This window comes from Aquarana catesbeiana, linkage group LG06 (genome assembly GCF_042186555.1).
Source record: "Aquarana catesbeiana isolate 2022-GZ linkage group LG06, ASM4218655v1, whole genome shotgun sequence".
Taxonomy (NCBI): domain Eukaryota; kingdom Metazoa; phylum Chordata; class Amphibia; order Anura; family Ranidae; genus Aquarana; species Aquarana catesbeiana.
The window spans coordinates 259,730,375-259,757,730 of record NC_133329.1 but is presented as its reverse complement, the minus strand read 5'-3'; the positions used below and the strand labels follow the sequence as shown (position 1 = coordinate 259,757,730).

Genomic DNA, 27,356 nt, shown 5'->3' with positions numbered 1-27,356 from the left:
GGGCCCAAAACCCCCCGCAAAAACGGCTGTAAACCGCTGCTAAAAATAGCGGCGCTTTACCGCCGCCAACCCTCCAGTGTGAAAGGGGCCTTACAGTGCAAGTATACACAGTGTACGTTCATCTCTGAGAGTGGAGGCCCACCTTAAGGTCAAGTATTCCCCCACGACGGCCTCAGACTTATCCCAGGGCATTGATGGAACGTGACTCAAGTAAATGTACCCCATGTGTGAGAAGAGTGATCCTGTTGCAGGTGTCTAGCATAGCCCAGCAGAACCCACCCCAGGGGAAGTCCTTTTATGTGACCCACACTTGGCACCCAATGAGTTAATGGGGAACATGAAGGAAGGTGCGCCATAACCCACCTACCCCCTCCCTTACATACTCTTTTGCAGAGCTAAAGGAGCTGTTGGAATCTTCGCTATATGACATTTTCAGATAATCTGGAAGCCTTTGTCTCCCTACTGCCCAACATAGCTACTCCCTGGTTGCTATCTCATTAGTGTGTCTCTAAGATCTGCATTGACACCCTAGTGATGTAGCTGCAAAAGGGAAAGAGTCACAGCAGTCACAGTCATCTGACACACCCAAAAGTATTGGATACTGCTCTGCAACCAATTTTGGAGTCAACAAAGATGCTAATGGCATTAGAAGTGTATTTTTCAAAGCCCTATTTTATACAATATTTTAAATCTATTGACAGTGTCTCTATAAGTTTCTAAAATGGCTGGGGCCACAGAGACAGCCCAAAAAACACACATGTTAACATGCCTGCTATGCAGCTAAAAAATATCATATCTGTGTTTGACTTCTCATTTAGCTATTCTGTTTTGTGACAGATTTCCTTTCCTTCAAATCCCTTATTCTTGTTGAAATTATTGAGGTACCCTATGTGGCAATCTCCTTCTTTGGTTGACGTTCAGAGTTGCAAAAATCAAACTTGACGGACATGGATTCAGATTTGTGGAATCCACTGTGCTAAGTGTTTCCATGAAGTGTAATGACAAAAAAACTCTTGTATTATTTGGACCAAGCTCATTTTCATCTTTATACATGACTTTTATTTACATATAAAGCAATAAACCTTATCTAAAGTTCTGCTGAAAGACACCTGCTGAAATCATTACATTTAGCCAAGAGCCAGAATTATTTATTAGATGCATGCTAATGCCATGTATGTTTATTCATCGATAGTGTTATAGTTACAGGTTACATACAATAAACAACGTTTATTAATTATGATTTATTAGAGCCTTAAGATCTTTTGTTCTTTATTAATTACAATAAAACAGCAATCAATATCAAGTGCACAAAAAGACACTTTTAAATATGACTATCAACTGTTTTTGGAGAGTGGAGTCATATAGAAATGTATTTAAAGCAAATGTGTCACACATGTGGTCAATCTGATGAGAAATGCAAGGACAGACGTTATGTTCAGCGAAAGCTGCAATTCAAAGCTTGGTTAGATTCATAAATGTGGACAGCTAAAATTATATTGAATTTCCAACTTTTGCTTTAACAATCAAGCTTGATCTCTGTCCATTCTGCCTTCTATACCTCCCATTTGCTCAGTGATTCCACTTCTCACAGTTATTTTAAATGGCCTGGTAGTATACTTTAAGGCTGGGTTCATACATATGCCAATTGGATGCAGCTTACACCACATCCAATTTGCAGAACGTTTGAAAATATGTTCTTTTCAACGGGTCTGGTTCACATATGTGCGTTGCATCCGCAGTCCATATTGCACAAAAAACGTGTCTGTTTTCTAGGCAGTGTGGTGCGAATTGCAGGCACATAATCTTCCATGGGAATGCATCTGATTTGCAGATGTGTTCTGTTCTGAACAAGAATTCTCTCCCCCTCCTCACTACACCTCCCCCCCCCCCCAGTCAGCTGATCCGCAGCTACAGTGGAGAGGAACCTCTGAATGAATCATTTTTATCTGCGCAAGCTGCAATTCCGCACATGTGTAAACCTAGCCTTAAGCAGCCTTTCTCAACATTTTTACTACAGAGGAACCTCAAATTAATTTTCAGGTCTCGGTGAATCCCTGTTAGAATTAATTAATAAAGTATGAGAAGAATGCCCCTTTTACAGTGTTGGCTTTGCTAAGTGGTGTTGGTCCCAGAATTATTTAGGCGCCATCAGATGAGAGGTTAATCAGCCACAGCTCAAGGAATCCCTGACAACCTCTGAAAAAAAAAAAACCCCAATAAAAACATAGAAAAACTGCAAGCTTATCATAGAAATTTCTCATTTCTGAAGGTCCAATGCACAGTGCAGTCAATCTGCTTTACTAGATGTTTTCTTGACAGCTGGTTCATTAACAAACCAGTGCATGAATACCTTTATGGTTCTTATGCCCCGTACACACGGTCGGATTTTCCGACTGAGCTTTTGGGAGCTTTTTGTCGGAAATTCCGACTGTGTGTAGGCTCCATCGGACATTTTCCATCGAACTTTCCGTCACACAAAATTTGAGGTCTGGATCTCAAATTTTCCGACAACAAAATCCGTTGTCGGAAATTCCGATCGTGTGTGCACAATGTTCCACGCATGCTCGGAATCAAGCAGAAGTGCTGCACTGGCTATTGAACTTCATTTTTCTCGGCTCATCATACATGTTGTACGTCACCGCGTTCTTGCCAACCAACTTTGTGTGACCGTGTGTATCCCTTTCATGACTAATGCCGCGTACACACGAGCGGACTTTACGGAAGATTTTGCCCTGCGGACGGGATTTCGTCGGACAATTCGATTGTGTGTGGGCTCCAGCGGACTTTGTTTTCTCAAAAGTTGGATGAACTTAGATTTGAAACATGTTTTAAATCAATCCGTCGAAATCAAGTCCGAAAAGTCCGCTCGTCTGTATGCTAGTTCGACGGACAAAAAGCCACGCTAGGGCAGCTATTGGCTACTGGCTATGAACTTCCTTGTTTTAGTCCGGTCGTACGTCAGCACGTACGAATTCGACGGACTTTGGTGGATTGTGTGTAGGCAAGTCCGTTCATTCAGAAAGTCCATCGTAAAGTCCGTCGAGAAGTCCGCCGGGCAAAGTCTGCCGTAAAGTCCGACCATGTGTACGCAGCATTAGCCTATTTCTGACATTTGGTGTTTACAAGTTAAATCCATAATTTTTGCTAAAATTACTTAGAACCCCCAAACATTATATTTTTTTTAGCAGAGAATCTAGAGAATAAAATGGCGATTGTTGCAATATTTTATGTCACACGGTATTTGTGCAGCGGTGTTTTAAACGCAACTTTTTGGGAAAAGGGACACTTTCATGAATTTTAAAAAAAGGAAACAGTAAAGTTAGCCCAATTTTTTTGTATAATGTGAAAGATGATGTTACGATCGAGTAAATAGATACCAAACATGTCACGCTTTATAATTGCACGCACTCGTGGAATGGCGACAAACTACGGTACCTAAAAATCTCCATAGGCGATGATTTAAATTTTTTTTACGGTTACCAGGTTAGAGTTACAGAGGAGGTCTAGTGCTAGAATTATTGCTCTCGCTCCGAAGATCTTGGCGATACCTCACATGTGTGATTTTAACACCGTTTACATATGCGGGCGCGACTTCCGTATGCGTTTTCTTATTTATTTTATTTATTTTTATATTATTAAATTGTGTTTAAAAAAAAAATAAAAATTTGATCACTGTAAACATCCCTTGTGACAGTAATAGGTGGTGACAGGTACTCTTTATGGAGGGATCGGGGGTTTAAAAGACCTCCAATCCCTCCTTTGCACTTCAGGGTATTCATATCTCCATTTTCGGCTTCGTGCCAGTCTGTCCCTAGCCGCCGGAATTGGCGGATCGTGGATCGGTTCTCCCGGTGGGACGGGAGGCCCGATCAGAGCGGCGGGAGGTGTCAGGAGGGGGGGGGGGGAGTCCTCTCCCGCTCCTCCGGGATAACAATTGAGCGGCTTTCAGCCGCATTGGTTGCTATCCCTGGAAAGCTGATTGCCCGCTCTAAAAAACGGTACCGGGATGATGCCTGCAGCTGCGGGCATCATCCTGGTATAACCCCTGAAAGCCGAGGCCACACATCTGCGTACGCTTGGCGGGAAGGGGGTATGCAAGACAAGTTTGAGCCAACATCCGTCAGAAAAAATCCATGGATTTTGTTGTCGGAATGTCTGATCAATGTCCGATCGTGTGTACGGGGCATAAGTGTAGGCTGTAATGCATATATTTTTTTAGTGCAGTTTTGTGTGGCAACGCTCCTTCTCCTGGTTGTTCCCATAGATTAAAGTGTATTTAGTTTTAAATAGTAATGAATGGTTAAAATCTCTGTAAGGTATGTATTTCCATTTGTGTTCCACTACTTTCTACTAAGGCTGTGGCTGTTTGATAAAAAAAAAAAAGAAGATAACCTATAAGAAATGGCACACCTTTATTTTTTGGTACACCTGAAAAATGTATTTAGCTGATTTAAACTGAAATTCCCTTATTCACTGTATTTTATATAAAACAGTAAAAAAAAGCAGAAGGAACTAAAAAGCTTTGATTATGCTAGCTGGCCTTAAGAAAAACAATTCTCACTATACAGAATGGTGATGTCAGCATTCATTATCATGCTAAAATTTATAAAATGAAGATTATTTTTCATCAACAGAAATCCACACAGAATTTTTGCAGATCTAGTGATTTCTGACTGTTGTACAGGTAACGCTAATATTCTAATTTTATGAGCAATTCATTTGAGCAAAAAAGCTGTAAATATGTTTATGTCTGCACTGCCCTTCAGTAATGACAGCTTTGTCCCCTTCATGTAAAGACAGACATTTGGAATTCCCATCCACTTCTTCTTAGGATAATCTGTTAATGGGATGCTTAAGTTCATGAGGTCTTAAAGGAAAACATCTTCTCTCTATAAAACTAAACTGAAAAATAACAAAAGTGCTAATAAAATATACAAAACATGGATAGATTAGTGGTTAACCTTCACACAAGTGTTTTCATGATTAAATGTCAAAAATAGCTTTAATATTATAAAGGCTAAGCATTACAAGGAACCCAAGGTATCAGCATTCTCAGTGAACAAGAACTATCCTCCCTTACCACACTTATCAATGAATCTTACTATACTTAAAGATACATGTTGCTCTACTTTTATAGTATACTAATGTTACTGAAACAATGAGACAGAAGATTTTGTGCAGCAGATGAATAATAGAGTTCCTTTAGTGGAGATCAGTGTTCATATATTGATAGCCCAGGGAATATAGGTACCAGGCTCATCTCGTGGAATCTGTAAGAAATCATAAGCACTTTTTATTTTATGTTCTGTAACAGATGTAACAGATACTGCAGGCAAGTTATCCATTAAATGGGATGGGGCCGACATTGAGCTACCGTAATTTACTAAAACTGGGGAGTGCAAAATCTGGTGCAGCTCTGCATAGAAATCAGCCAGCTTCCAGGTTTTTTTTGTTGTCAAAGTTTAATTGAACAAGCTGAAGTTAGAAGCTGATTGACTACCACACACGATCAGAAAATCGGACGAAAAATAGCGCTTTTGACATGATCATACAATAATTGGATCGTTAGTACAGAGCCGATCACGACAGTTCATCCGATATTATCCGATTGGACAAACACAACATTTTTTTCGTACAATACCAGATCGTACGATTTTCGTTTAATTGGTACTGTTGTCGTCCGAAAATACAATACAAATACACTACAACACATGACATTACGTACGAGAATTTTCATTACTTTAGTAAACGCTTCAGGTTCGATATATGACTAGCATGCAAAAAAAAAAACGTACGATCTAGCGTCTGATTTCCGGATCGTGTGTACGGAGAATTACACCGCCTAACTGACTGTATAAACAGAAAGTGGGCATTTAGAGATACTTGTTCATACTTACAGCTTTCTTTCTGATTACCCTGTATCTCACATAAATTAGCCAATTTATGCAAATATTGAATTTGGGAATGTCAAGCCTAGCCCTGCTGAATGCTTCCTCCTGTGCATCTAAATGTAACCATGTTCTGTAACTGCTTAAAATGTGTCAGCTGAAGTTTAATTTTTTGGTCACCTGTATAAAGTCCATCTAAATCTACTAGTCCATCCAAAAGTGTTTGTTATTGCTCCTCTATAGATAGCCACCGTAAGACAGGAAGGGTGTTACCGGCTGGAACACCAGGTGAAAATAAATAAAAATAAAAACAGAAAAAAATGTAGCCTACAAATCTAATTATTAGTAATCTGCAATATATAAATTTGTTTTTCTTGGGTTTAAATACGCTTTAACTTTAAAGCGGAGTTCCACACAAAAATGGAACTTCTGCTTTTCGGAACCCTCCCCCCCTCCGGTGTCACATTTGGCACCTTTCAGGGGGGAGGGGGGTGCAGATACCTGTCTAAGACAGGTATTTGCACCCACTTCCGGCATAGACTCCCATGGGAGTCTATGCCTCTTCCCGTCCCCACCGCACTGTCTGCTGGGAATACAAAGCTCCCAGGAGAGAGCGGGGACCACTTGGGACGCCGCAACGCTTCACTTCCTGATTCCCTCACCTAGGATGGCGGCGGCAGCTGCCGAGAACCGAGCGGGTTCTCGGCGTTCCCTGCCGACATCGCTGGACCCTGGGACAGGTAAGTGGCCATGTATTAAAAGTCAGCAGCTGCAGTATTTGTAGCTGCTGGCTTTTAATATTTTTTTTTTTGGCGGTGTGGGTGAACCCCTGCTTTAAATTGGTATTAAACCCCATTATGTCTGATGTCAAATGACCAAGCACAGAGGTGCATGTGAAGCACCACTGTATCTTTTCTACACAGTTCAGACATGGAAGTTCCTGGATAAAAGATACATAATTTTTTTGACATAGAATTTCCAGTAGGGATTAAACCAGCAGATTTAAATATTATCAATAAACAAGTTAATCCTGATGTCCAAATTCTAGTTTTGGACTGATGTATATTTTGATATAATATATCAAACATCAGGTGCATCTACAGTATGGTGCCACAATAAATCTGGTGAAAGACTTTGGTAAAATGATGATTTTGGTATTTTTGGGCATTTTTTGTTACCTATTCAGGTAAAAAGTGCATTCAAAGTAAAAATTAAAAAATTGCCCATTTCCTCCTGCCTAAGGGAGTAAAGCTAAAACCATGCTTTGGGGTTTTGGACTATAGAAGTGGTATAACTCCTGCAAGGTTTTAATTGCTGGCTGCACCCTGATGGAACAGGTTCACATCTGTTTGTCCTTGTGACCATTGTTCCAGGGTTGTCATCTAAGCAACCCTGGAACTTCTGTACTTCTTCTACTGGGAACACTCAAAGAGGATTAGTCCTTGCTTTGAATAGAGATTTCCTCACTTCTTGTTGTGTCTCCAGGTCAAGAAGCAAAATGGAATCTTCATGGAACAGAGAGAGTAAAAAATGATAGGGGGTTTAAATGTTTCCTAACCTATCACAAACTAAAAAAAGTTTTTGCTGACTGAAAATGAAGAGTCACTAAAATCCACGGAGGTCTAAATAAAAATATGGCGACTGAAATATGGTGACCATTAACTAGCTAAATAAATGTTAAACCTCTCATGTTTACATAGATTGCTTGAAATGGGTCATACCATGTTAGTGAATTTGTCACCACACGCCATTCGTATCTTTTCTGGGCTTGCAGGACTGTTTAAGGTAAAAAGTTCAGACATTCCTCTTTCTTTTCTGGCATACGTTAAAGCATCCTTTATGGCAAAATAAATAGAGGAGCCCAGGAAGAGAGCTGGTTCACCAACACCCTGTAGGAAAAAACACAAACATACAGAATGGTCAAGATATCAGGTTGAAGGTGTGCTCGTATATATAAAGGTCACAAACAAAATGTCCAGTGCCAAGACAGGGTAAAGTTTCATCTCAGAGTTGAGTAACCCAATTTGAAGGTGTGGTGTGGAGGTCTGGAGGAAGAACTACATGAGCAGAAGTCATCTGACACTTGTATTTAAGATTATACTCCTTTGTTGAATTTCATAAAAATTAAAAATAATTTAAAAAAAGAAGAAATGAGAGGCAGCTGGTCATTCTTCCAATAATTTTCCATACTTAGTACAAGTTTTATGTTGCTGTGTATTCACACATTCAGTTGTAAATTTACTTACAAGCTAGCACATGAGCAGCTAAGCTCAATGGCATGGCTTCCCTTAGAGAAAAAACTATAACAGAATCATGCATGAATTTTATTGTGCCTTTAATTTCAGATTTCAGAATATTTATTTACATGCATCTAGAACATACAATCAGGAAGAAATATTTTTATAGTCAAAAGTTTAATTCCAATCCCCCCTGGTGTTTTAAGCCATTTGCAAGGTTTTTCAAAAAAAAGCTTTGTTGTAGATTTCTACCTTTTTTTCCTCACCAAAACTGAAATTTCTATTGCATGGGATGACTAAAATTTGATTTGTGCAGACTTCTGAGAAAATCAGTTAGCCAATCACACAAGTGGGAAATGACATTTCTGGTGTACAACGGTGTACAGAATGCGAGAGAAAAAAGGAGGTATACACACACACATATTGCAGTGTATGTTAACATCAGCTCGAAGGTCAACCTTGTTTTCCTCTACACTTCTCTGGGATGCCTTGCACCATATTTTGGAACATGGATACACTATGCAATATTAGACCCTCCCTGGGATTGTTGACAATGTTACCACTGACCACTTTTTAAAATTTTAATATTGTCCAAATGTTTGATGAAATAAAAAAGATGATCTTAGGCCGAGTACATGGATACCAAACATGACATGCTTTAAAATTGTGCACAAACGTGCAGTGGCGACAAACTAAATACATTTTTAAAAGCCTTTAAAGCCTTTACAGAGTACCACTTTAGATTTACAGAGGAGGTCTACTGCTAAAATTACTGCGCTCGATCTGACCTTCGCAGTGATACCTCACATGCATGGTGCAATTGCTGTTTACATTTGACGCCAGACCGGTGCTTGCATTCGCCTTTGCGCGAGAGCAGGGGGGGACAGGGGTGCTTTTTTTTTTTCTTTATTTTTTTTTGCTTTTTTATCTTATTTTTAAACTGTTCCTTTCATTTTTTTAAAAATGATTTTTATTGTTATCTCAGGGAATGTAGATATCCCCTATGATAGCAATAGGTAGTGACAGGTACTCTTTTTTGAAAAAATTGGGGTCTATTAGACCCTAGATCTCTCCTCTGCCCTCAAAGCATCTGACCACACCAAGATCGGTGTGATAAAATGCTTTCCCAATTTCCCAATGGCGCTGTTTACATCCGGCAAAATCTAAGTCATGAAATGCTCGTAGCTTCCGGTTTCTTAGGCCATAGAGCTGTTTGGAGCCATTCTGGTCACTGATCAGCTCTATGGTCAGCTGGCTGAATCACCGGCTGCATTCTCAGGTTCCCTGTTGGGACAGGAGAGCCAGAGAAAAACATGGAAGACGGTGGGGGGGCATTCCCTCCCACTGCTTGTAAAAGCAGTCTAGAGGCTAATTAGCCGCTAGGATTGCTTTTACATGAAAGCCGACCGCTGGCTGAAAAGAATGATACCAAGATGATACCTAAACCTGCAGGCATCATTCTGGTATAACCACTCAAAGTCCAGCAACATACCAGTACGTTGCTGGTCCTTGTTGGGCATATATTGTAAACTTTTTTTTCATGCAGCCTGTGGGCTGAACAAAAAAAAGATATTGATCGGTGGGTATGCCCACCATTAGAATACCTCCCTTCATCCACCCACTTCTAATGATGGGCATACATGCACCGTATATATATGCCGAAGCATGGGGGCATCCTCCCGCAAAAGTTAGGAGCAAATCGCTCCTCCGCCCACTGCTGCCCCCACGCTTCGGCATATATGCTGAAGTATGTAACTGTGGTGGTGAAATCACCTCCGACAGCGCTGGAGTCACGGCTTTATGTATCGTGGGAGCAAACGCTGTTGCTGTCAAGATAAATAAATCCGCGCTGCAACTGAATGGCGTACCTGCTAAGCAAATGATGGTTAACAATAAAACAAAGTAACATTACAGTATAACAGTAAGACTTACCATACCTGCAAAGCAAATACAAAAAAAAATAGTAAAAAATAAAACATTTAACGCAACCTGTGCCTAAAATATATATATGCTGAAGCATGGGGGCATCCTCCCGCAAAAGGTAGGAGCAAATCGCTCCTCCACCCACTGCTGCCCCCACGCTTCGGCATATATCCTGAAGTATGTAACTGTGATGGTGAAATCACCTCCGACAGCGCTGGAGTCACGGCTTTATGTATCGTGGGAGCAAACGCTGTTGCTGTCAAGATAAATAAATCCGCTCTGCAGCTGAATGGCGTACCTGAAAACAAAAAAATGGTTAACAATAAAACACAGTAAACAGTAAAGTATAAAAAAATTGCATACCTATAAAGCAAACATGATAAAAACATAATAACAATAAAACATTGCAGAATAGGATACAGTAAAAAAGAGCAGAACAATAGAGAGAGAATAGAGAGAGAACAATAAAACGACAACTTTTTTTTTTTTTTTTTTATATATTTTTTGTGTTTTTGTTTTTTTTTACACTTATTTTTGTAACTTTAACTTTTGTAACTGGTACCAGGTTTGGGTCTCTCAAAATGCGATGGCATCTTGGGAGACTCTGTGAAAGTATGTCCTAGTCTGTGCAGTACTGTACCCTACGCTAATACTCAACTAGTGTATGGTAGCGTTCAAAACATTCACCAATGCAAAGACCAGGATTGTCAGGACAGGAGGGACAATAATAGCGGGTGTCACGCCTACAGTCAGGTCCATAAATATCGGGACATCAACTCGGGAGGTCATAAAGAAAATGCCTCTCATGCAGCCAGCTTACTGCATTTGGTTGGGGAAGGTGAGGCGGAGCACCGTCTGGAAAGAGAAGGGCTCTGGCGATCTCTTCCTGGAATTTAAGGAAGGATCCAGTCCGTCCTGAAGCTCTGTATAGCACATAAGCGTTCAGCAAAGCCAATTGAAATAAATAAACAGACACTTTTTTGTACCAGCGCCTGGCCTTACAGGCAACGAGGTACGGCGCCAACAACTGGTTGTTGAGGTCCACCCTCCCATGTTAAGGTTATATTCGTGGACACAGAGGGGTTTCTCCACAACACCAGTTGCCGTAGTAATTTGGACCGTCGTGTCTGCATGATGGGAGGTAAGAACGAAAACATTCTTATTATCCCTCCACTTCATAGCGAGCAAATTATTACACTGCAAGCAGGCTCTCTCCCCCAGCCTAAGATGGGAATCTACAAGCCGCTGGGGAAAGCCCCGGCGATTAAGTCGCACATTGCCACATGCTCCAATCTGATGATCAAAAAGGTGACCGAAAAGTGGCACGCTCGTGTAATAACTGTCCACGTACAAGTGGTACCCCTTTCTGAATAAGGGTGACACCAAGTTCCACACAATCTTGAAAAACATATGTGTAGATGCGGCGCTAGAAATACTGTGAAAAAAGAGGACCCAAATTGTAAATTTGTGTCATATATTCAGAAGTGGTGAAAACTTCATAAAAAAAGAAAACTAAAGCAGTGTTCCATAAGTGAATATATGGTATTATATTAGGGTTGAATATATCATAAGTAGTGAATAATAAATTGTTAATTAATATATCCAGTGATCTAGCTGGTGATTATCAATCCACAAACATGATCAAATATAAATTAAATTAAGTTAATAAATAAAATAAAATAAAATAAAGTAACAAGTGTCCATAGAGCAAAATCAACAAGTGTCCAAAGACATCACAAAAAGTGGGGATTACAACACAACCAAGAAGTGATGTGCATATGAATATATAGCTTCTTTAGAATTCCAGTGTATTAAGGCATCCATGCAAATGTAACTGAAAGGTTTACAAAGAAGATTCCAATCGCCAAGGAATGATGTTCCCCCAATGTGAGTAAGTGATCTCCTTACCAGATATAAAGACCGCTACGGCGGTCACACCAAACACAGGGATTAAAGTCTCCCAAAACTCAAAGATATATATATCCAGCCTCTTGATCCTTAATGTATGCTGCTCGTAGCTAAATTCTTCAGGAAACGTTTCTGCAGAAGATGCATCACCTTTCCTTTTCAATCTGCAGCCACTGTAAATTTCTGAGAATGCATTGCAATATGGCTACCTGGAGTTGTTCTGTACAGTGTGTACTGACCACTCCCCATAAACATAATTTCCTGCTTTGTGTGATTGGCTCCCCCACATAATCTTGCCAGCGCTTCCTATGTAGTCAGGGCAGTTTGTCGGCTCTATGTGACTATCTTTGCCCTCGTAAACCATAAAACTACATGTATAGCCTGTGGCCCTGTCACAGAGCTTATACATCTTGACCCTGTATCTGGCACGCTTGCTGGGAAGGTACTGTTTGAATGACAAGCGGCCAGAAAACTTAATCAGGGACTCATCAACGCAGACAACTTGATGGGGAGTAAACAAGTCTGCAAAACATTGGTTGAAGTGGTTTACGAGGGGCCGAATTTTGTAGAGCCGATCGTATTCAGGGTCTCCACGAGGACGACAGAGTTCATTGTTGTTGAAGTGCATGAACCGCAAAATCTGCTTGTATCGTGCCCTGGCCATGGAAGCAGAGAACACGGGCATATGGTGAATTGGGTTAGTGGACCAATATGACCGCAACTCACTCTTTTAGGTTATGCCCATGAGGAGGGAAAGGCCCAGAAAGATCTTAAATTCGGAAACCGTAATTGGTTTCCAATCTCTGGCAAGGGAGGTCTGGGGAATAGTGGCGATGTGTTGACCAGCGTACAAATTGCTTTGGTCTATAGGGATCTCCGGTGAAAAACAGCGAATAAAAATCCAGTGATGTAAAATCAACTGTTTCCACCTGAATGCCAGGTTGGCCAGTGAATGGGGGAAGTACGGGTGCTGCAGAAGTGGTGGGTTCCCAATTAGGATTGGCGAATGCAGCAGGAAGGGCACTATGGGCACGACGGCCTGTGTTCGTCTTCTTGGTGGCAGCGGGACACTACTTGTGCTTGCCACCTCGCCAGCTTGAACTGCACTTATGGGATTTGCCACGTCACCAACTGTTACTGCAGTGCTGGATGTACAACCAGGGTGTACTAGGCCGCTGGTGCTTGCCAGTTCACCAGAAGGAATATCGGTGCTAGTACTTCTCTGCTCCATATGAGGGAGCTGCGGTTCTTGCACATCAAGGACAGAAGAAGAAGTTCGGGGACTGGTACGCCTGACCTTGGCAGGGACCACAACTCCGTCGTCAGAGCTATCTGTCATGGAGCCGCTGTCGTCTACAGGATCGTATTCTGAGCCTGAATCTGACAGATGAGTGACTTCCTCTTCACTATCTGTCATGCTCAGAAACGTGTAGGCCTCTTCACTAGTGTACCTACGATTTGCCATTTTGGGCTCTAAATTTAGTGGTACACTAGTGAGACTCACAGGCAAAAAACCTCCTGACTGTTAGCGACTGTATCAAAACACTACCAACAAAAACTGTTAGCGATCACAGGGATCAGGCCTGACTCTGCGTACGCTGCAGTTATGCGTGTTTAGTGTTTTGTAAGTGACAGTGGTCGATCGATACTGCACTTGGGTGGGCTGGGCAGGGCTGGGCCGAGGGGCAAAACACAGGTGCTAGCAGGTATCTGGGCTGATCCCGCTAACACTGTGTTTTTGGGAACCCTAAACTGCTGGGGACGCTAGTGTAGATCTGATCGGATACTGATACTATACCACTAAGGGAGGTGTATGCTGCGTGCGTGGGTGTTAGCGGTACTGGCGCTAACCTGACACTGCCTGGGGTGACGCAGACCTTATCTGATCCTAAAACTTAACTTATATCACCGACTGGCGATTAGGGGGTTAAACCTTTATAAGGTAATAAACGGCGGGTGCCCTGAAACTATAATAAACAAACTAACTAACCAGTGTCACCCGTAACAGTTATACGGTGATCACTGGTGAAAGGGTTAACTAGGGGGCAATCAGGGGGTTAAAACCTTTATTAGGTAGTATATGGGGGTCCCTGTCGCTATAAAACACTGACGGCGAACCTATATACTTACCTCCCTAACTAGCGTCACCTGTGACACTAATGCCCCGTACACACGGTCGGACTTTGTTTGGACATTCCGACAACAAAATCCTAGGATTTTTTCCGACGGATGTTGGCTCAAACTTGTCTTGCATACACACGGTCACACAAAGTTGTCGGAAAATCCGATCGTTCTAAACGCGGTGACGTAAAACACGTACGTCGGGACTATAAACGGGGCAGTGGCCAATAGCATTCATCTCTTTATTTATTCTGAGCATGCGTGGCACTTTGTCTGTTGGATTTGTGTACACACGATCGGAAATTCCGACAACGGATTTTGTTGTCGGAAAATTTTATAGCCTGCTCTCAAACTTTGTGTGTCGGAAAATCCGATGGAAAATGTGTGATGGAGCCCACACACGGTCGGAATTTCCGACAACAAGGTCCTATCACACATTTTCCGTCGGAAAATCCGACCGTGTGTACGGGGCATAATACAGCGATCAGAAAAACTTTATTAGGGGGCGTTAGGGGGGTACCCTAGACATAAAGGGGGCTAACCCTAACTGCCCTACCACTTATAACTGTCACAAACTGACACCAATGCAAAAAAAAAAAAAAACTGCTATTGGTGTCACTGTGACAGGGGGTACAGGGGGGTGATGGGGGGTGAAAAGTGTGCCTAGTATGTTCTACTGTTAGTGTAGTGTTGGTGCAACTCACATTGATGTCTTCTCTCCTCGCGCCCGAACGAAAAGACCGGCTCGAGGAGAGATGACATCACTTCCTCTGCCGCTGTTTACATTACAGCAGCAGAGGAAGATTTTCATTCGTTGGGAGCGATCGCGAGGGGGTGCCCACGAATGAGTGGCCTCCCCCTCAGCCTGGATCGCTCCCCTAACGAAGCTAGGTACGTGATTTTGCCTGCCCGTGCCATTCTGCCGCAGTATATCTGCGTTAGGCAGTCGGTAAGTGGTTAAAGCGCCCCCGTCCCTGTGTGCTCGTGCACAGAAGCGAACACACACACAAGTCATGCCGTTCAAACCACACATGTGAGGTATGCGTTAGAGCAAGAGCACCAATTATAGCACTAGACCTCCTCTGTAACTCTAAACTGGTAACCTGTAAAAAAAATTAAAGCGTCGCCTATGGAGATTTTTAAGTACCAAAGTTTAGCGCCATTCCACAAGTGTGTGTAATTTTAAAGCATGACATGTTGGATATCTATTTTCTCGGTGAAAAATCATCTTTCACATTATACAAAAAAATTGGGAAAACGTTACTGTTTTGTTATTGTTTCATTCATAAAACAGTATTTTTTTCCCCAAAAAAGTGTTTGAAATTGTTCCGCAAATACCGTGTGACATAAAAAGTTGCAACAACTGCCATTTTATTCCCTAGGGTGTCTGCTAAAAAACATCTATAATGTTTGGGGGTTCTGAGTAATTTTCTAGCAAAAAAAATTATGATTTTTACATGTAGTAGTGCCAGAATAGGCCCGGTATGGAAGTGGAAGTCCCAAAACCCTTCTTTTTTAATGACTTTTCAGTGTACAGAATGCCTCCAGGTTGCCATATTGTATTGAATTTTATAGAATATTTTAGTATCTGCAGATTGAAAAGGAAAAGTAATTTTTAATAACATTAAATCACAATACTGTTTGTCCAGAAATTGTATGTGCTATATTATTATTATTATATTTATTTTTTACTTACTTAATTTTTTTCCCCACAAAAGCAGAGTTATATTTCAAAGCCCAGCTTCAGGCTAATTAAATTTTTTGTCTTTTGTTACCCAAGAATTGTAAAAAAAAAAAAAAAACAGTTCAGATTACAATACTCACCTAAAACCTGAAGCTGTACCTACAGTCTCCCTTTGGCCACAAGATGTACTATCAGTGCTCACAGTGTATGGATACTAAGAACAGCACTGATGTCATGTCAGTGCTGTTCTCTGCATCATCCAGGACCAGCTACTATCGGGAGAAGATTGAGGAAAAAAAACAACCTACTCATCAATGACCATCCTGAAGACATCAGAAAAAGGTAAGGGGTCGTGGCCTGGACATGGCTGTGTCTTCTGTGAGCTCCCCTGCCTATCTCGACATATTATTGGAAATAACCGTCTGTTCTAGTGGCATGCTAGCTGCAAAAAGATACAGAACCAGGTCATCAGCTAGAGCGACCCGCTCTCGCGCACCCCAGGGGGAGATTCACCACTTCTTCCAGAGCGCTCATCGTACCTCTCCAGGCGGCACCTCGTGGCTCAGGCCTAGGACCTTCTCTAATGCCGGACTCACCTGCATCTTCCTCTGTACCAGACCTACCAGAGACTCTTGCACTCTTCTGCATGAACATGTGAGGGATGACAAACTCCCTGCTCCGTTTCCGGAGTTTCTGCAGACACTACCTACTAAACAAGATATTGAGGCCCTGATTCTTCGGGTGGAGGAGACACACCGCCGGGACATCCAAGCGGTGAGGGCGGAGGTCCATTCACTCTCGGAGCAAGTAGACGCCGGAGAGACCTAGTTATCATCCCTTGAACGCCGTATGGTGGCTCTGGAGCGCTCCCACATCTCAGAAACAGATGCTACAGTGGACCTTCAACTCCATTTGGAGGACCTGGAAAACAGAAGCCGCAGGAATAACCTGCAGCTGCATGTCTCTTGGAGGCAACGGGCACTGAAGATCTGTCAGCCACGGTAAGTGCCATTTTCCAAAAAGTCGTAAATTCCCCTCAAGCGGACGTGGCATTGGACAGGGTTCATAGGGCCCTTGGCCCCAGATCTACTGCCCCCGATAGGCCCCGAGATGTGGTGTGTTGATCATCCGCAAAGCATGGGAAAGCGGAGATGTGGACTTTGACGGTGCTTCTTCCGGATCTCTCGAGGGCGACTCTTCACCGCAGGGCTCGTCTGCATCCGGTCCTGGCCAGAGAGCAGGGCGCTACATACCAATGGGTCTACCCGCTGGCAGTCACCTTTAGGGAAGTAAATGGGTATAAGAAGGAATATTGCACTAAGAGATAAAAAAATTAGGCTGCAACTACAAAGTGTTATACAACACCAATCTGAAATACAAAGCAGAAAAGTCGCGCTAATAAGTGAGATAATGATGACTAAGGCTCCTAATGATAGGTGCCAGAGATCACGAGATCATGTGACGCTAAATAAAAATAGATCAAAAACACTCCTAAAGTGCACACTTAAGTGCAACAAACTAAACATAAACCAAAATAAGATGCATCAAGGGACAAATACAATTAAGTAATAGTATGCAAATGTGAAGAAAAAAACAAAAAAAAAAATTTTCCGTTAACTTGGTGAAGTGAAAAAACAAAACAAAAATAAAAATCAATCCATAAAAGGTGGCAATGGGTCCATATCACAAAATATAAATGAATAGCCATAAAAAATCCAATATGAATGTAAACCCCAAGGTGATGCGTTGTGAAATTCCACACTATAGTGACAAGTGCAAAAATATATCCTCCACCACGGAAAAATACTGCCGCTTACCAGAAAAAGTTGGTCCCTTATTACAGGGGACCACACTGAGCAGGTGGCTGTTACCCCAGCCCGGGATCTCACAGGCAAGCACTGGACTCCTCAGCGTCAATGGGGATCATCAGTGGAAGACTCAGCAGGGCAGTGATATCACCAAAAAAACAACAGAGAGCTCCACATGGCGTAAATCCTTTAACATTTATTGAAATATAAAAAGGACAAATGGACACTTACATATCGATGAATATAAATAGGCAAGATACAACAAGAATGAGCCAGCCGGCTTCCAAACAGCTCGTAGCCTCCAGGACTGAACGCACAGCGGTGACGTCAGAACGTAGCTCCTCCTCCCTACGTCGTTTCGTCACTAGTGGACGTGGTCTATCACATGACTAATTCAACAGCGAAGTCACGAGGAGTGTCTATCCTTTTTTCGAGTAACGCTCCCTGGACTTGCCTAGACACAATCATAGATCCAGAAGGTCGTTTCCTGTTTTTAAATAGCATGGTTGGCGGTGCCAAGGTCACCTTGGCGAATCTTTATGTCCCTAATAGCCACCAAGACGTCTTCCTAAGCAAGACACTAGAACGCCTAGTAGATGTCACTGAGGAGCAGCTGATTGAAGGCGGTGACTTTAATGCTCCCCTGATCCCCTTGGAAGACATGTCTACGGGTCTGTCCTCCGTTCCTCCTGGCTCCGGTAAACGCATTACCAAGTCTCTGCATAAGGCCCAATTAGTAGATGTTTGGCGCCTTTTGCACCCCTCCGAGAAGGACTATACTTTTTATTCTGTACCTCATAAGGTATATTTGCGAATGGACTACTTTTTAGTACCCCACGCACAACTACATTCAGTGCGAACTTCCACCATAGGCTCCATTACGTGATCCGACCACTCCCCAGTGTTTCTGTCCTATGCCCTCACTGATGCCCTCACTTCTAAGACCAAATGTTGGAGACTGAATGAAAGCCTTCTACAAGACAAAGAGGTGCTTAGTGATGTCAGAGAACTAAAGTTCTACTTCCGCACTAACGACACTTCTGACAGTGACCCCAGCATTAGGGATGAGCTTCGAGTTCGAGTCGAACCCATGTTCGTCGAATTGCGAACGTTATGGGCCGTTTGCGCCAACTTCGAGTGGCGCGTCACGGCCCATAATTCACTGTGGCATTGCAGTGCATTGCTGGCTGATGATTGGCCAAGCATGCACTATGACCCGCATGCTTGGCCAATCACAGCGCCGTCTGTACAGAGAGCTGTAATTGGCCAAAGCCAGGGTGGCTTTGGCCAATTATGGCTCAGGGGGTTTAGTAGATGCCCCACACTATATAAGGCCGCCTGCGTGGCAGCCTTGTGTAGTGTGTTGCGGCGGCGGAGAGAGATCGACAGAGAGACAGTGTCATTTGATTTAAGTTAGATAGAGTAGGCAGGCGAGTCAGTTAGCTGCACTTACAGTGTATTGTGTATATATATATATATATATATATATATATATATGCATCCCAGGTGTTATATATATATATATATACACACTGTATTCAGTTCAGCTAGATCCGTTCCTGTTATTCTCTTCCTAATATATATATTACTTTTTCATGTTGTTCTGATCCTATTAATACCACAGGCAGGTAGCTGCAGTATTTACAGTTAGTGTACCGTGTCCTCTGCAGAGTGTGCACCTAAAGCTACCTGAAGACAATTGCTGTTGTTCTGATCCTATTAATACCACAGGCAGGCAGCTGCAGTATTTACAGTTAGTGTACTGTGTCCTCTGCACAGTGTGCACCTAAAGCTACCTGAAGACAATTGCTGTTGTTCTGATCCTATTAATACCACAGGCAGGCAGCTGCAGTATTTACATTTAGTGTACTGTGTCCTCTGCACAGTGTGCACCTAAAGCTACCTGAAGACAATTGCTGGTGTTCTGATCCTATTAATACCACAGGCAGGCAGCTGCAGTATTTACATTTAGTGTACTGTGTCCTCTGCACAGTGTGCACTTAAAGCTACCTGAAGACAATTGCTGGTGTTCTGATCCTATTAATACCACAGGCAGGCAGTTGCAGTATTTACAGTTAGTGTACTGTGTCCTCTGCACAGTGTGCACCTAAAGCTACCTGAAGACAATTGCTGGTGTTCTGATCCTATTCATACCACAGGCAGGCAGCTGCAGTATTTACATTTAGTGTACTATGTCCTCTGCACAGTGTGCACCTAAAGCTACCTGAAGACAATTGCTGGTGTTCTGATCCTATTAATACCACAGGCAGGCAGTTGCAGAATTTACAGTTAGTGTACTATGTCCTCTGCACAGTGTGCACCTAAAGCTACCTGAAGACAATTGCTGTTGTTCTGATCCTATTAATACTACAGGCAGGCAGCTTCAGTATTTACATTTAGTGTACTGTGTCCTCTGCACAGTGTGCAGCTAAAGCTACCTGAAGACAATTGCTGGTGTTCTTCTGATCCTATTAATACCACAGGCAGGCAGTTGCAGTATTTACAGTTAGTGTACTGTGTCCTCTGCACAGTGTGCACCTAAAGCTACCTGAAGACCATTGCTGGTGTTCTGATCCTATTCATACCACAGGCAGGCAGCTTCAGTATTTACATTTAGTGTACTGTGTCCTCTGCACAGTGTGCAGCTAAAGCTACCTGAAGACAATTGCTGGTGTTCTTCTGATCCTATTAATACCACAGGCAGGCAGCTGCAGTAATTACAGTTAGTGTACTGTGTCCTCTGCACAGTGTGCACCTAAAGCTACCCGAAGACAATTGCTGGTGTTCTCATACTAATAATACTACAGCAGGCAGTTGATTCTGCTAGCTGCAGTATAATCAGTATATATATACATCCCAGCTTTGTGCACCTAGCTGGGACCTCTCAATGCAGGCCATTAGTATGTCTGGAAGGCCAACAAGGAGAGGCAGACAGTCACAAGCCAATAAAAGAGGGCAAGCAGGCTCTGTGTCTAGAGGCAACGCTGCTGGTCGTAGAGACGGTGCACCCTTATCAGCACGTGGCCGTGGGACACGCTTGTCCTTTTTTTCGGCAGCTGGCCGTGTTGAGCCGCAACATGCCGAAGACTTGGTGGAGTGGATGACCAAGCCGTCCTCATCCTCCTCATCCTCTCTCACCCAGGCTCAGGGTACTTTGTCTGGCAAAGCAGCTGCCAACGCGGCCTCTTCCCTCGGCTCAATGGCATCAGTCACTCCTTCCCTTGCCCCACCATGTCCTCCTGAGGAGTCCCCCGAACTGTTTGACCACAGTGTTGGGTACATGCTCCAGGAGGATGCCCGGCGTTTTGAAGGCTCCGATAATGGTACCCAGCTAGAGGAAGGAAGTAACGTGAGCCCAGAGAGAGGGGGTGCCCAAGAAGGACAGCAATCTGGCAGTCATGTTCCCCCAGCAGCAGCATACTGCCAGCTTTGCTCCAGTGATGAGGAGGGAGGGGATGATGAGGAAGTCGCGGACTCCACGTGGGTGCCTGATAGGAGAGGGGAGGAAGAGGAGGAGGCACATCTTCAATGAGGTAGGATGCTCTCCAGGGGCAAGCTTAAGGGCAGCACACCAACTGCATAACACCACAGAGCTCCGCATGTGCAAGGCGCTGCTGTCTCTGCGCGTTATTCCAAAAGTTCTTTGGTGTGGGCTTTTTTGAGACAAGTGCATCAGATCGCACCGCTGCTATTTGCAACATATGTCTCAAGCGTATCTCGCGTGGCCAAAACATCACCCGCTATGGCACCACATGCTTGACCAGACATATGTCGACCTGCCATGCAGTTCGTTGGCAATCGTACCTAAAAGACCCACACCAAAGAACAAAGCTGACCTCTCCTTGCTCCTCATCAGCTGGGATCTCCAACCCCACTATACCTTCATTCCTCTCTGAAACCTGCACTGAGAGGAATGAAGGTGTAGAATTAGGTGTGTCACAGCAAAGTTCTGGCAGGCAATCTGCTATTAGTACACTGACGTCAGAATGTACCAGGCAAATTTCCCTGCCCCAGCTGCTGCACCGCCAAAAGAAGTTCGCTCCCAGCCATCCACATGCCCAGTGGTTGAATGCTAGCTTGGCTAAATTGCTAGCACTTCAACTGCTGCCTTTTCAGTTGGTAGACTCTGCCCCCTTCCATGAGTTTGTGGAATGTGCGGTTCCTCAGTGGCAGGTTCCCAAACACCACTTTTTCTCACGGAAGGCGATTTCGGCTCTCTACCGGCATGTGGAAGGCAATGTCTTAGCCTTGCTGGACAGGGCGGTCAGCGGTAAGGTGCATATTACCGCTGACTCATGGTCCAGCAGGCATGGACAGGGACGTTACTCTGGGTGACTCTTCTGGCAGCTGGGAAGGATGCAGGACAGGGTGCAGTAGTGTTGGAGGTTGTTCCGCCACCACGCCTCCAAAATTCTACTAGTGGAGATTCTGCCACACCTCTCTCCTCCACCCCCTCCTCTTCTTCTTCCTCCATGGCCTCTTCCTGTGCCGATTTGTCCTCGGAAACCAATGGTGCTCTGTAGGCGTTCAAGGGGCTACGCAAGCATGCAGGCAAAAAGATGCCATGCGGTGCTTGAGCTGGTGTGCTTGGGGGACAGGAGCCACACTGGGGCAGAGATTCTGTCAGCTCTGCAGGGGCAGGTTCAGAGGTGGCTGGCCAGCTTAAACCAGGAATGGTGGTTTGCGACAATGGCACCAACCTCCTCTCCGCCCTCCGACAGGGACAACTGACCCATGTGCCCTGTTTGGCTCACATCCTTAACTTGGTGGTGCAGTGGTTCTTGGGCAGGTACCCGGGCTTACAAGATGTCCTGAAGTAGGCCAGGAAAGTCTGTGTGCATTTCCGCAGGTCATATAATGCCAGTGCTCGGCTGGATGACCTCCAAAAGGAATTTAACCTGCCCAAGAACCGCCTAATCTGTGGCATGCCCACCAGGTGGAACTCAACGTTGGCCATGCTGCAGCGGCTGCACATGCAGCAGAGGGCCATCAATGAGTACCTATGTAACTATGGCACCAGGACAGGGTCAGGGGAGCTTGTTTTTTTTCCCCACGCCAGTGGGCTATGATCGGGGATGCATGTCACCATTTAAGGCGGCCAGGAGGATGGTGAGCAGTGACAATGCATGCATCAGTGGCACTGTCCCTCTTGTCCACCTGTTGGAGCACACACTGTGTGGAATAATGGACAAGGCACTTGAGGCAGAACAGAGGGAGGAAGAGGAGGACTTCCTTACCTCTCAAGGCCCCCTTTATCCAGACAGTGTTCCTGTGTGCCCGCCGATCACACAGGAAGAGGACGAGGAGGAGGAGGATTGTGTCAGCATGGAGGTGGAGCCTGGCACTCAGCATCAGCAGCAGTCTTCAAGGGATCATTTACAGTCCGAAGAAACCCATGGACTTGTACGTGGCTGGGAGGAGGTGGCTGCGGATCATGTCGTCCTTAGTGACCCAGAGGACTCTGGACCGACTGCCTCAGCAAACCTACGCTGCATGGCCTCCCTGATCCTGCAAAGCCTGCAGAAGGATCCTCGTATTCGCGGTATCAAGGGGAGGGATCATTACTGGCTGACAACCCTCCTTAATCCACGTTACAAGGGTAAGGTTGCGGACCTTATCTTGCAATCGCAGAGGGAGCAGAGGATGAAACATCTTCGGGAGGCCTTGCAGAAAGGTTTGTGCAACACGTTTCCAGAGCCTGGGAGGTTACAATTTCCTGGTCCTCCTGGACAACGTGTTGCTGAGGCTTCGGTCAGTCAAAGAAGGAGCGGTGGAGAAGGTGGCCGTCTGACCGATGCATTCAGACAATTTTTTAGTCCGCAGCCCCAAGGTATAATCGGTTCCAGCAACCATTGCAAGCGTCTGATTCACATGGTGCAGGAATACCTAGGGGCAAGATCAGACTTGGACACCTTTCCCACCGAACATCCTCTGGGTTACTGGGTCTTAAGGATGGATCACTGGCCAGAGCTTGCACAGTATGCAATTGAGCTACTGGCCTGTCCTGCATCCAGCATTCTTTCGGGAACGCACATTCAGTGCTGCTGGAGGCTTGCAACCGATCACAGGGTGCGCCTGTCCACTGAATCGGTCGATCGGCTGACCTTCATAAAAATGAATCAGTCTTGGATCATCAGCTATCAAGCACCTGATGCTGATGTAACCAAATAATTTTTTTTTTTAATGTGAGATCCCTTCAAGACTGCCTATGCTGATGCTGAGTGACTATCCTGTTATGCTGAGTGACAATCCTCTTCCTCCTCAATTTTCATGCTGATAGCTTGTAAGAACATTTTTGGTTCTGGGCACCGCCACCAGTGGCTAAGGCCCAATTTTTCTGCCCCTGTTTAACAGGGGAGTGTAATTACAATTTTTGATGCAGTATTTTGCAGCAGGGCTCATTCCTGCGCTCCAACTAGAGTATCTGTGAGGGGTTGCAGTGTTGTTTCACCAGCACCAGTGCCCAAGGCCCAATTTTTCAGCCCCTGTTTAACAGGGGCGTGTAATTACAATTTTTGATGCAATACTTTGCAGCAGGGCTCATTCCTGCACTCCAACTATAGCATCTGTGAGGGGTTGCAGTGTTGTGGCACCAGTGCCTAAGGCCCAATTTTTCTACCACTGTTCAACAATGGCATGTAATTACAATCCTTGATCTAATATTTCACAGCAGGGCCCGTTCCTGCGCCCACCAAGAGTAACTGTGAGGTCTTACAGTGTTGTGGCAACACCAACACCTAAGGCCCCAATTTCTGCAGAGTATATATGGCAGGCCCCTACTTTCAGACATCCAACTTACAAACGACTCCTACTTGCAAACGGAAGGAGACAACAGGAAGTGAGATGAAATCTACCCCTAGGAAGGGAAATTCTCTCCTGTAAGAGTTAATATGGGAAAAAACATGCCTCCTCTCCACTGATGCTTTATCACCAATCCTTGTTTCACTACAAACCCCAAATTTTCAAAAAACATTTGTCATTGGGACAGAAAGTGAGGTGAAATCTTCTGAAGAGGTGCACAGACAGCAAAACAAATGTTACAGGGGTGATAACCCTTCCCTATGTTTTCCAAAAAGCTTAAAAATGTACCAGTTCAAAATTACAAACAGATTCTACTTAACAACAAACCTACAGTCCCTGTCTTGTTTGCACCACCTGTATATTGCTGTTCAGAGTATATAGGGCCTGGGGGCCCCACGCCTTTCCTTTTTTTCATTTGGGTGCGGGGTTCCCCTTAATATCCATTCAAGACCCAAAGGGCCTGGTAATGGACTGGGGGGGGGGTACCCATGCCGTTTGTCTCACTGATTTTCATCCATATTGCCGGGACCCGACATTACATTAAAGCCGCAAGCAGTTTTAAATGACTTTTATTCCTTTACAAATGTCATTTTGTGTAGGGACAGTTCTAAACACTGGAAACGTGCCACTTTACACGCTTACTATAGACACCCCCCAGGTACGATATTTAAAGGAATATTTCACTTTTTTTTTCACTTTAAGCATCATTAAAATCACTGCTCCCGAAAAAACAGACGTTTTTAAAACTTATTTTTGCATTGATACATGTCCCCTGGTGCAGGACCCGGGTCCCCAAACCCTTTTCAGGACAATAACTTGCATATTAGCCTTTAAAATTAGCACTTTTGATTTAGAACGTTCGAGTACCATAGACTTTAACGGGGTTCTAAAGTTCGCGCAAACTTTTGGTCCATTCACAGGTACTGGTGCGAACCGAACCGGGGGGGGGGGGGGGGGTTTGGCTCATCCCTACCCAGCATTGTTTGGGAGACACACAAGGCGGTGATTAGCGGTCTGCTAATCAAACACGGGTCAAGACTCAAGAAACATCGTACTAAACAGTTGACGTCCCTACTGGAGGTCTTACGGGCCTTAAGAGGCCCAACATAAACATGCACCAACACCTTCCCTGGTGAAAAAGCTGCAAATTACGGACCTGTTGCAATTTAAAGCTAAAGCAGCCTTATAGATTTGCCGGGAAATATCTTATGAATCCGGTAACAAATGTGGTAAAACGCTAGCTAGATACCTTAGGGAGCAGAAATTGGCGACATACATACCACATTTAGGTCAGCCTAAAGGGCCCAAACTCTCATTGCCGCACAACTTCGTTCAGGAATTTCAGGGATTTTATGAATCCATGTACAATCTGAAAACCTTGTCTCCATCGCAGGAATGCATGGATTCCTATATATCTTCGTCCCTCATGCCCCACTTATCAAATGATGCTAGTGAAGCTTTAGAAGACCCCATTACATTGGAGGAAGTTCATGGGGCCATAGGGACAACTAAATCGGGGAAGGCACCAAGTCCGGATGGTTTCACCATTCAATATTATAAAACACGGTTACCCTCTCTAGGCCCATTCATGGTCAAACTGTCCAACAATGTGGGATCCGCCTCACCCTTTGCGGTAGACACTTTGCAAGCTCATAGTTCAGTGATCCCAAAAGAAGGAAAAGACCCAGCCTCATGTGCGAGTTATCGACCAATCTCACTGCTCAACCTGGATCCCAAATTATTCACGAAAATCTTGGCAACTAGAATTCAGCAACATCTGTCACATCTGATCCACTTAGACCAAGTAGGTTTCGTCCCAACCCAAGAATCTGGGGATAATACCACCAAGGTCCTAAACTTACTACATACAGCCAACAAATCCCACGCCCAATATGTGTTTCTGGGTACGGATGCTGAGAAGGCCTTTGACAGGGTGAATTGGAGGTACATGCTATCAGTTTTTCGGTATGCAGGTTTCGGTATCAATATGCTCCGGTGGATTTCTACCATCTACTCACACTCCACAGCTAGGGTCCGAGCCAATGGGGTCCTGTCGGACCCTTTCAAAATTATGAATGGGACACGACAGGGCTGTGCACTGTCACCCCTCCTCTTCGTCCTGTCACTGGAACCCTTTTTATGTACTGTACGTCTTCACCCAGATATTACTGGCATAAATGTGGGAGACACACAACAGAAGGTCTCGGCCTATGTCAACGACATGCTATTCTCCCTGACTAAGCCCCTGATCTCACTCCCGAACCTCCTTAAGGAATTTGAGAAATATGGAGCCCTCTCCAATCTCAAAATCAATTTTATGAAATCCGAAGCAATGGGAATAAACCTTCCGCAGCCACTTGTCTCACAACTCCAGACGAATTTTGGACTAGTTCTGCGCTGACATACTTGGGCACACTCATCCCTTACAACATATCCAAAATATTTGAATTAAACTTCCCTCCATTACTGAAAAGAGTTCGTGCTCTGCTGGATAAATGGAATTTGGGACTCCATTCATGGTTTGGCAGTTGCAATATGCTCAAAATGAGTATCCTACCTACATTCTCCTTTATCTCCTACAGGCTCTACCAATTTCTATCCCGTCTAACTATTTCAAACAGGTTCAGATTTTTTTACTTTATATGGGCCCATAAATGCCCATGTTTGAAAAGAGGTGAACTTACATTGCCCAAACGATATGGGGGACTGGCGGTGCCAGATATACGGAAATACTATCAGGCAATTCACCTGAGTAGGCTAATTGACTGGAATAGACATTGAGATATCAAGTTATGGGTTCAAATGGAACAGGCTCAGTGTGCCATATCTCGACCTCGCCACTCTTCCCGATCTTGGGAAACCCGCTCTTTACCCCAGGATACCAAGATACAGCCTTTTGGAATCTTGGAGCATCTAGTTGTCACCAGGTCTCTCATTCTGTGGAGGATAGGGGTTGGCCATCGCTTTCTGATCTCACTAACCCTTC

General features: G+C 44.2%; 1 protein-coding gene across 1 annotated transcript in view; it reads right to left on the bottom strand.

Moving 5' to 3' along the window:
- Positions 1 to 1,132: 1,132 nt before the first annotated feature.
- The window catches only part of LOC141146726 (aldehyde oxidase-like), a 230,454-nt gene continuing 204,230 nt past the window's right edge, over positions 1,133 to 27,356 (bottom strand). The window contains exons 34-35 of the mRNA XM_073633234.1: positions 7,610 to 7,777; positions 1,133 to 5,270 (exon numbers count right to left, since the gene is read on the bottom strand). Of these exons, the coding sequence (XP_073489335.1) occupies positions 5,220 to 5,270; positions 7,610 to 7,777 (219 nt within the window). The 3' untranslated portion in view covers positions 1,133 to 5,219. The remainder of the gene's footprint in view (positions 5,271 to 7,609; positions 7,778 to 27,356) is intronic.